This window comes from Saccostrea echinata, unplaced genomic scaffold (assembly GCF_033153115.1).
Source record: "Saccostrea echinata isolate AGI-Se365-2 ecotype Australia unplaced genomic scaffold, CSIRO_AGI_Sech_v1 ptg000056l, whole genome shotgun sequence".
NCBI classification, from domain to species: domain Eukaryota; kingdom Metazoa; phylum Mollusca; class Bivalvia; order Ostreida; family Ostreidae; genus Saccostrea; species Saccostrea echinata.
In genome coordinates this window covers 3,573,092-3,584,169 of record NW_026889805.1, presented here as the reverse complement: position 1 = coordinate 3,584,169, position 11,078 = coordinate 3,573,092, and the positions used below count along the sequence as shown (strand labels likewise).

General features: G+C 33.8%; 1 protein-coding gene across 1 annotated transcript; it reads left to right on the top strand.

Annotated features, from left to right (window-relative positions):
- Window positions 1-409: 409 nt before the first annotated feature.
- On the top strand, window positions 410-10,595 carry LOC133173365 (uncharacterized). The gene is made up of 5 exons (XM_061308352.1): window positions 410-623; window positions 5,341-5,513; window positions 5,823-5,935; window positions 9,042-9,236; window positions 10,319-10,595. The coding sequence occupies exons 1-5, from the start codon at window positions 457-459 to the stop codon at window positions 10,451-10,453; spliced, it is 783 nt and encodes a 260-aa protein (XP_061164336.1). The 5' UTR covers window positions 410-456; the 3' UTR covers window positions 10,454-10,595.
- Window positions 10,596-11,078: the final 483 nt, after the last annotated feature.

Here is an 11,078-nt window from a genome sequence, read left to right as displayed (position 1 = left end):
AAACAGTCTCTTATTTTATGCCCTGTTTACAATTTGTACTGTTTTACATAATTTCGAGAACGATCACTTTTCCTTAACCTCTTCTATTTACTTCATAAAATGCTTTATGACATTGCTCCTCTAAACTCAAGATTCTGTTGTAAATTGGAAAGATAATTTTTTTTCATGCATTGATATTCCACAAAAGGTATGTCAAATTGTACAGTTGTAAAAAAGAAAAAAGTATGATCTTTGAGAATTCCAACATTTCAGTATAGCGGACAATGTGGAAATATATTTTGAATGATTTTATTAGTCAAAAACTTCAAACAGTTACTCTGCAGAACTAGTTTAAAGTCCCGGATTTAAATTAAAAATCATCCGGATAAAGTTAAGTAGATTTTTTCAAGTGCTGCGCAGATCTTCATCATTAATTTTAAATAAGAGCAGTTTCCAGAATTTTGGGAGATACCAAAGATGAACGCGACAGGTATTGATGTATCAACAGCTCCGCCATACACGGTTATATGGTGGAATCAGTTCCAGGAGAACCCTCAGTCCTTGTACAATTTATGCTCCGGGGGACAGGAGGGAACGATTAATGTCTCAGATGACGTAGTTAACTTGACACAAGTCAACTCAAGGTAAAAGTTAAAGACTGAGTAGTAGTTTTGTTTAGTTTACTACAAACAGTTTATAGTCTGCTATTTAGTAATAGTTTGGATAATGTTAAAGTCATTTCGTTTATGATTTAGGACAAAAAGAAAATATAGATAAAAAATAGGCTGCACATAGGCTGAGATACCGATTATATTATTCATCAATTCTGTAAGGGATGGAATTCTCCCAGTAAGATTTGAATAAAATAATTTTGGTTGACAATGATTGGCAAACATATCCCAGTCAGATGGGTTAGTAAAAGGTAGTGCCTAATCATTTGTACATGCATGAAGTTTGTTTTATATATCTTTGTCTATGACAACGCATTCTATTATTTGCCGACAAGCCCAGGAAATGCACTGGGGAATCGGAAATTTACTTAATCAAGTATATAAAAGTTTATAAATATAGTATAATACTGTATAAATATTATATTACACGCAAGAATACTCTTTTGGATATATATATATATTAGGGATGTCAAATCGGTCAATTTTTGATAATCGGTTACTCGGACGTTTTTCCGATCGAGTACCTGGGTACTCGGTAAAGATGTAAATACAAGTGTGTTAATTTTCTTGAGCCCCCAAAAGACACAATTAATACATCAAAAATTACAAATGGTTTACGGTTCTTGTTTAGGATCTATTTCATCAAAAGGAGGACAATCTGTTACGCAGGTTTGTTATTATCAGACTAGCCAAAGAGAAGGACCGGACGTTGTCGGGATTGCTAGTCTAATATTCTGATAAGTTTAGTGTACACGGGGGAAACAATTTCATATGTTGATTGTTTCCCCCGTAGACACTAAACTTACTACACAAACTGACTTTCAACATTTATTTTGAATCTTTAGTTATTTCTAAATATTTCTTCACTTTTGAAGTGGGTAGCGGCATTTCTGTGCACGTCCAATTTCGTTGCGTATATTAACTAAATAATTTAAAAATGATTTAAAGATAATAGACAATCGATGTCCACTGAAAACAATCAATGAAGCCATCCAAAAATTAAGGACCAGAATAGGTGAGAAGAGCTGGGTGACTGATCAATAATTACTGTATATACACAGCCACAGGCGATAATGGGTGTTTTACTGGTGTAGAAGGCTACACGCTATAATTAACGTATGCATATTTAAGTTAATTTTTGATAAGTTTTTGATAAAAATAAGTACTTTGAAATAAGAAAAAAAAGGCAGATCCGAGTAACCGAGTACCATTTTTAGTATTCGATACTCGGACGTTCGATCGAGTACCCGGTTAACCGGGTACTCGTTGACATCCCTAATATATATATATATATATATATATATATATATATATATATATATATATATAGATAGATAGATATATAGATATATATATATATATATATATATATATATATATATATATATATATATATATATATATATATATATATATATATATATTGGATACATATATTATATATATATATATATTTAAAGCAGGTAACATTGTCTTTGTTTGTAAGGCTCATTATATTAAATGTATTTTAGAGGAACTTGGATTTAATTCTACAAGTGGTAATCCAACTTATACTCATAGTTCCCTTTCTAAAGAAGAACTTCTTCAAAATCATATGTCAGTTTTGAATATATTTAAAATTCCAAACAACCAAAATGAATTTGAATTACCATCTCTATATTGGATTCCGAAACATCATAGAAATCCTTACAAACAAAGATACATAGAGGGTTCCAGTAAATGTTCAGCCAAGCCTCTTTCTTTACTCCTCACTAAGATATTAACAGTAGTGAAGGAGAATTTTCAAGAGTACTGTGCAACAATTTATTCGAGAAGTGGTGTAAATCAGATGTGGATACTTAAAAATTCCAAGGAACTTTTGGAAAATTTGAAATCACAAGATTTACCAAAATCAACAGCTTAAAAATTTACGACTTTTCAACTTTATATACAAGCATTCCCCACGATAAATTAAAGTCCAGGCTTTTTGATATCAATGACAGCTGCTTTTTCAATAAAAATGGAACTCGTAAAATTACTTACTTGTCATTGGTCGTTTGCAAAATTATTTTGTTAAAAACACTCTGATTGTACACACAAGTACATCTGAAGTTGACATTAAAAAGATGCTTGAGTTTTTGATTGACAATATCTATGTGGTTTTTGGAGACCAGGTCTTCCAACAATCTATTGGAATTCCTATGGATACCAATTGCTCCCCGTTATTAGCAGACCTTTTTGTATTCATATGAAGCAGAATTTGTCCAAAATCTTACGTGAAAAGAAGAAATCACTTGCTGTGGCCTTCAATTCGACATTTAGATATATCGATGACGTATTGTCAATTAACAATGGCTATTTCCATTATATGTCGATACGATATATCCTGGTGAGCTTGAGATAAAAGGTACCACAGAGTCTGACACATCTGTTTCATATTTGGATATTTACTTGAAAAAGACGTTAATGGTAATCTAACAACCAAGCTTTATGATAAACGTGATGACTTTAACTTTTCAATCGTCAACTTCCCTTACTTATGCAGCAATATACCTTCATTACCTGCATACGGGGTATATATCTCTCAGTTGATTCGATACGCAAGAGCATGCTCTATTTATTTACAATTTCTAAAACGAGGTAAATTATTGACAAACAAGTTGATGAAACAAGAATATCAGCAGTCTCGTTTTAAAGGCATCATTTCGTAAGTTTTATGGTCGATACAATGACCTTATCAGCAATACAATTTATCATTGAGTCAAATGATGACTGACGTTTTCATACTAATTGTTAGGCCATTATTTACACACTGAATTGTCGACGGATTTTTCCGTTATATCCCGATCATGACAAGGAGCACACGGCGGGTGTAACCGGTCGGCAGGGGATGCTCACTCCTCCATGGCACCTGATCCCACCTCTAATGTTTGGATGTCCGTGTTTGCTCTGCTCCTATTTTGTATTGTTAAATGGACTTTTGAGCTTAAATACTGTTCGTTATCTCCATATATTTCATTACTCTCTCTTACTTTGATATCTTTTCACACTGTGAGAGACTATCACTTTGGTATCTTTTCACACTGTGAGAGAATATCATTTTTATTCAAAAAATAAATCACAGTATTTCACTGTTGAAAATGTAATAAACTGTTTTACGCCCCGTTCTAGAATTTTTCACTCATATGGAGACGTCCAAAATAACATGAAACCAAATCATATTACTCATTACAAAATGAATCTTCTAAGCAGGCAGAAGTTCTAGACTGAATATCCCCGTCTCATATAAAATAGCGAATATATTCTGAAAGTTATTTCACTTGCAAAAAATCGGAGAAGGGAGAAGAATTGCCCCCCCCCCCTTTTCTGAATGTAAATTTTAGCAATTTCTAGTTTGAAAATGTTCATTGGAAGTCCTATAGCCACCCCTAGGCCTCTTTTTCATACGGTAGATCTCTGCTTCTTGAGTGGACAAGGTGAACATAACATTCATGCGCATAGAATCAGGGGTGGGGGTCCTCCCCCTTCTATTTTCATGAACGTAATTCTTTTATTTTTTCGCTTGAAAATGTTCATTGCAAGTCTGGTTGCCCTACCCCAGACTTTGTGATACAGTAGAGTAAAAGGAAATCCCCTTTATATCAATAACTTTTTTGGTTCATCAAAGAGGTAACCTGTCATTTTTGTGTCTTATAATGTCCCATTTCCCCTTTTGATGCTATGCCTAACATTTATTTTTTCTACATTGCACCAAAAATAGATATCAAATGCAAAATTTATACTGGTTCTGCTTATGTTAACTCCGATTCTCTCAAAAGGTTTGGCTAGGACTTGAGCAAATGTAAACAAGAAACTTGACATGTCTACTTCATCATTTTGTATCAATTTAATCGTTGAATCATATAATGAAAAAAACAGTTATTGCTGTTTTTTCTGTCAGTACGATAATTTTCCACCATCGATAAGGACACCACACCAAAATGTCTAATATAGTATGAATTGAAAGTTAAGAAGACAGCATGAGTACCATTTTTGTATAACGTACGATTGATTAAAATATATTATTCATATCCTCCATTTCCTTTCATAAGTCGTCAATTTGATAGGGGAGTGAGGATGTTTTACTCCAGAGCAAGACTTCAACGGAGAAACATGGCCAAAAAGTGGGCATTCCCTAAGGGAATAGAATCACAACGGGGAAACATGGCCAAAAAGTGGGCATTCCCTTAGGGAATAGAATCACGTGCTCTAGAGTAAGTCTTGCGGGGGGAGGCTTCCCCCTTGGGTAGCTACTAACTTTTGATACTTTTGGGAGGGGGTATGTCTCCGGGGGAAAAGGATGGCTTTGGAGGGAAAGTATGACTCTAGAGTTAGATTCCCCCATAAGATGAGGCTCAATTTTCAGCAGGACTTCTGAGGGAAGTCTCAATATAGAGGACATTTTGCCCTTCAACACGCCATCTCAAGAAAATCAAAACGGACAACGACTTGCACTATCTTAGCACCTGATGTCGACCAGAAATATCTAAAGTTATAAACTATGCTTGTTTCAGTTATGATATGAATATTTTATTTAATGAACAGTTAATATTTCAATATGATCACAATATGCTTTGCATTAATGTCAAATTATTTAAATCGATTGGAAGAGAGTAAACTAAATGATCTACACCTCTAATTTTAAAGTAAAGGAAACATTTTTAATCCGTAGAACTACATTTGGAGTGGGTTTGGACCACTCTTGGGAAATCAAAGTAAAGAGTTCCGAGGATATGGAGAGGTTGAGAAGTGATCTTATGTCAAAGCCTATTCTTTTCCGTGCAACTTTGGATCACGTACGAACTGACTTTTACGTGGTGTTTGCTGTCCATAAGAATTGGAATGGTATTCTTCTGTATATTAGCAAATTGTATCATTTTTGTTGTTGACATGTTAAAAGCTTTATGATTGTTATTTATGACTTGTCACATATAATGAAAAAAAAAAAAGAAAATGAGACCGCTAATTATGACATAAATACATATACAATTTTTTTTTCATTTTTCAGATAAAGTAATAAAAACTTCGCATTACTTTTTCTTTTAATTAATTATAATAATTAAATGTATAAGCTTTACTATCAAGAGAGGTAACATAACGTTCATCATGATGGAAAGCACAATCTGTTTATCCTTAGTTATCTTCTTCCTATAGCTGAGTTGGCTGTTCTCGTTAACACCAAGCATCCATCCATCAGAGAAGTCTTATCTACCAAGCTGAATGAAGTCACACAGGCCATGAGGGAAGGCGAAAAGTTCTGTCTGAAGGTACACAAAACAACTACAAACTCACAGGGTTCATTGTATTATCTTAAGTTTTCAGTCCAAAATTGCTAACGCGCCACCTAAATAAATTAACATTTTTCTTTTCAAAACTTGTTTATGATGTTTTTGATATATAATTATGTTACTTTAGTATAAAATGAGACATTTAAATGCTTTACCTGATAAATAATAACAATGTTTACTGAAGCGTAACCACTTCATAGAAAAAATTAAAATCACATTCATACTTTTTGGTGGAATTAATTACTATTTTTTTTTTTTTTTTTTGTGGTTGTGTTTTTTATGTTTGTACAAATTAAAAACTCAGAAAAAAACTTACACCGTATGCGGCGTTTCACTCTAGAAGAGCGTGCTAAGACAGCCAGTATGGTGTCTGCAGTGGGTTCCTTTGAAGAAATTTGTAAAAAATTAAAAGAATTAAATGATTATGAAAAATTGTTGAAAATGAATTAACGATCATAAAAATGTTTACAATAGATATCGACCGCATTAGGTGAGCACCACACAATAATATCAAGATTGTTCCACAAAATTGGGGCAACCGGAAGTTGGGTGGATTTGGTAGGGACACCAAGGCACTGGATGACTACTAAGCGATATGGTAGTCAATCAGGGTATATCATTTGATTTTTTAGTGGGAGACTGCTCCCGTCGCAACGTCAAGGACCAATGTGATCAATTCACAAATAAGAATAATAAGTGGTGCGTTAGCAATTTTGTCCAGTGTATATTGTGAACAAATATAAAGTAAACAAAAATAATAATAACAAGATCTGTTTGTGAAACACTGATGCCCCCGTATGGCAGCTTATAGCGAAGTTTAAAGTCTAACTCCAGGTCAAGAGATCAAAAATGTTGGTATCCAAAGAAAGGTCTTGTCTCGAGGAATATACCTGTGAAATTTGAAAGCCATAGCACCTACCATTCGGGATTTATGTCCAAGTTTAAATTTTTGAAAAGTAGGTCAAACTCCTGGGTCAAGGTCAAAGGGTCAAAGTCGTTGTTATCCAAAAGAAAGGTATTGTCACAAGCAATGTACATGTTAAGTATGAAAGCCCTAAAACTAAATGTATAAAGGTTATGGCCAAGGTTAAAGTCTTTAAAAAGTAGGTCAAACTCCAAGGTCAAGGTCAAAGGGTCAGAGTTGTTGGTATCCCAAGGAAGGTCTTGTCACAAGGATTACATATGTGAAGTATGAAAGCCCTAGCAACAACCATTCAAAAGTTATGGCCAAGGTTAAAGATTTTCAAAAGTAGGCCAAACTCCTAGGTCAAGGTCTAATAGTTAAAATGTTTGATATCAAAAAGGAAGGTCATGTCACAAGGATTACATATGTGGAGTATGAAAGCCGTAGACCCAACCGTTAAAAAGCTATGGCCAAGGTTAAAGTTTTTTTCAAAAGTAGGACAAACTCCTAGGTCAAGGTCAAAAGGTCAAAGTTGTTGTATCCAAAGGAAGGTCTAGTTACAAAAAAAACATGTGAAAAATGAAAGCCCTACCACAACTGTTGAAAAGTTATGGCCTAGGTTAATTTTTTTCAAAAGTAGGTCAAACTCTTAGGTCAAGGTCAAAGGGTCAGAGTTGTCAGTATCTTAAGGAAGGTTTTGTCAAAAGGAACACATGTTCACATGTAAAGTTTGTAAGCCCAAGCACCGACTGTTCCAAAATTATCGACTACGTTAAAATCTCATAAAATTTTGCAAAAGTGGGTCAAATATGTTGGTACCCAAAGAAAGGTCTTACAAGGAATACACATGTGAAATATGAAGGTCATAGCTCCAACCAATCAAAAGTTATGGGCAAGGTTAAAGTTTTTGCGGACAAACTGACAGACAGACAGACGATCGGACAAGGCAAAAACTATATACCCCTGAATCTTCGATACGGGGGCGTAAAAATCAAAAGGTATGGAAAAGTATTTTAGGCAAATGTTTTTCGTATATTGCAATTTAATGGGAAATAAAAAACAAAGACGGAAACTACTACGCTCCGATTCCATATTTTTTCCCAAATGATAGAAAACAAGTGATGAAATCTTTTGATTTCCCGTAATAAGAATCTACCTGGAGTCTTGGAAAATTCATGGAAATGGCGTGTAGTTTTTTCAATGCCACAGAAACTTAGCGGAATAATCCGACATCAATCTAAGAAACGACTGAAAAACATAGTTATCTAGATTTCTATTAGGGTTCGATGTTTCCCTTCTATCAGAATGATAACCTAACAACAAAGCTTTATGATAAACGTGATGACTTTAACTTTTCAATCGTCAACTTCCCTTACTTATGTAGCAATATACCCTTATCACCTGCATATGGGGTTTATGTCTCTCAGTTGATTCGATACGCAAGCGCATGCTCTACTTATTAACAATTTCTGAAACGAGACAAGCTATTGACAAACAAGTTGATGAAAGAAGGACATCAACAGTCTCGATTGAAGTCACCTTTTCGCAAGTTTTACGGTCAATACAATGACCTTGTCAGCACACACAACCTATCATTGAGTCAAATGCTGACTGACGTTTTTCATACTAATTGTTAGGTCATTATTTATACACTGAACTGTCTACGGATTTCTCCGTTATTTCCCGATCATGACAAGGAGCACACGGCGGGTGTGACCGGTCGACAGAAGATGCTCACTCCTCTATGTCACCTGGTCCCACTTCTTTATTTTGATGTCCGTGTTTGCTCTGCTTCAAGTTTGTATCGTTTCATAGGACTTTCGAGATTGAATACTGTTCGTTATCTTCATATTTCAACTCTTAATTTAGAGTGCAATGTAAGGACTTTAGAATAAATTTAAATATTCATATATTAATATTCTTGCAAAGTATAATATAACTTATATTTGTTAGGCCTTATTTTCCAATGAACTTGACTACGAAATCTTCCATCTGCCTGATCAATATCTAGAACTCACTGCAGTGTGTCTGATCAAAAGGTGGTGATGCTTCCTCCTCCCTGGCACCTGATCCCTCCTTTGAATTTCCAGGAGTCTGTGTTTTATGCCCTGGTCACAGATTTGTATTGTGTATAGCTTTTGGGGGGGTCAATGACTGTTTATCTTAAAGTTTTTCATTTAGCTCGACTTTGGTGAACCTGTAGTGCAGTGGTATTGTCAACAGGTGGATACCCAGAGATGCTGGAGCAGAACCGTCGATTGCAGAAGCATGGCTCTCTTCATCAACAACTGCAGCATGCCCATAGATATCTGTTTCAATCCGGTTATCATCGTTTACTGTTTTCCATGCTGGCTTTTTGGAGGTCCCTGCTATTGTGCAAGTCTTTTTATATAATTACTTACTGAGGGTGTCCACTTCAATGAAGAACTTTGAAATAACACCAGGATTTGAAAAATAGAAGATATTCAATATTTTGTTGTTGGACATGCAATTTATCTCAAGAGTGGGGCTATATATATATATATATATATATATATATATATATATATATATATATATATATATATATATATATATATATATATATATATATATATATATATATCTTTTTGAGCGCGAGACAAGATTAAAAAAATATAGAACAAAGTCGTGTCTCGCGAGTGGAAAAAAAACCAAAACAGAGAATTTTCCGTTTATTTTATTTTTAAATTTTCCTTTGCCTCTGTCTTTTTGCAACCAAGTGTCATAGACTCTGACATCATAAATGAACGGTTGTGAGGCGTCATAGCTCGGCAATTATGAGATTAAAAAATGTAAACGTTGATCATAAATACAAATATGAAGAAACTTTGAAAGTTTTAGTCTCTATCATGAAAGTTTATTTACTATCAGTATTGTAAACAGACTAGAGTATTTTTTTATAATACTCTTCGTGAAGGGATGGAAAATCTCGAGATTTGCCGCACTTTCAATATTTTTTCACAGTATAAATAAAAAGATAAATATATTGGAATAAAGTGGGAAGTGATTGACCAAGGGGCAGAAAAATTTAACACTTTCATCTAAAAACTTCTTATTATAAAGTCCCTCAAGACAAAAAATGGTTTTCAGAAGTGTGTTATATATTTAAAGTATAAGTATAAGGGATTTGAAACACAGCTAATTTTTGTTAGACAATTTTAACCGGTCCAGTAATATTTTAATTTTTTTGTACAAATTATAAAAACATAAAAACCCGGAGCTTGTATTGTGAAGTTTAAGACTTCTATAATTCTTTTGGGAAATAAACAACTTTGCATCATTTTACTCATACTTCATTTACGTGAGATTGTATGTGTAGTGATATTCTTCACCAAAGAGCTGCTTTAAAAAAAATAAACGGTTTCTTAATTCAGCATTTAATGGCTCTGTATTCATGATTCTTATATGATATTTTTATATGTGTGTATATTTTGTAGATTCACAGGAAAGGGAAACGCATTGATAGGTCTTATAGTTTTCGGGACCTTCTTGTCGTCTCACAAACAGAAAACATCAAGGCCTATTCCAAACTACGGGAAAGCTTTACAGTTTTGAACATTATCTCAATCTGAAGAATCTTTATCGATGCAGACTGTGCCACTGAAATCGAGGTTATTTAAGGCATCATCTCCTGAACATTCACACGTGTTTAATCTTCATATAGAATTATTTATATAATTAATGCTAACTTTATACGTACTTGTTGATTATTAGTTAGTATGTAATTACTGTAGATTCTTACTTATTTTTGGACGACTTCCATATTTGTTTGCGTCTGTTAATACTTTTATTTTCTTTGAAATTCGATCATGTGAACTTGAATTGGAATCCAGATTAATCATAAGATATATACAGCTTTTCTTTTATTTAGATCGTGCTGCCTACAGGGAATATGATTTCGTGGGTATATATAGCTTACTTTCTGAGAACTTGAGCTTGTAAATTTTAATGCTTTATTTTATTTATTTATTTTTTTTGAATAAACTGAGGAATTGAACAAAAAATCAGAAGTAATCAAATTTGATCAATGCTAAGGATTTTGTCTGCTGAGCAGGTAAAGTGTTTAATTTGGCTCCTACAACGCCATATCAATCTTCCTCAGTAATGCTGACTCGCACTATCTGATCCCTAACGTAAAGCCTTTATCATTTAAGATAACATCAACTTAAAAAGTTGCCTTTAAATGAAAAGTACTTC

Coding starts and splice junctions, on each gene's coding strand:
- LOC133173365 (XM_061308352.1), top strand. CDS start 457: ATGAACGCGACAGGTATTGATGTATCAACAGCTCCGCCATACACGGTT. Junction 5,514..5,822: donor TGTCCATAAGAATTGGAATG/GTATTCTTCTGT, acceptor TTCTTCCTATAG/CTGAGTTGGCTGTTCTCGTT. Junction 5,936..9,041: donor GCGAAAAGTTCTGTCTGAAG/GTACACAAAACA, acceptor TTTTTCATTTAG/CTCGACTTTGGTGAACCTGT.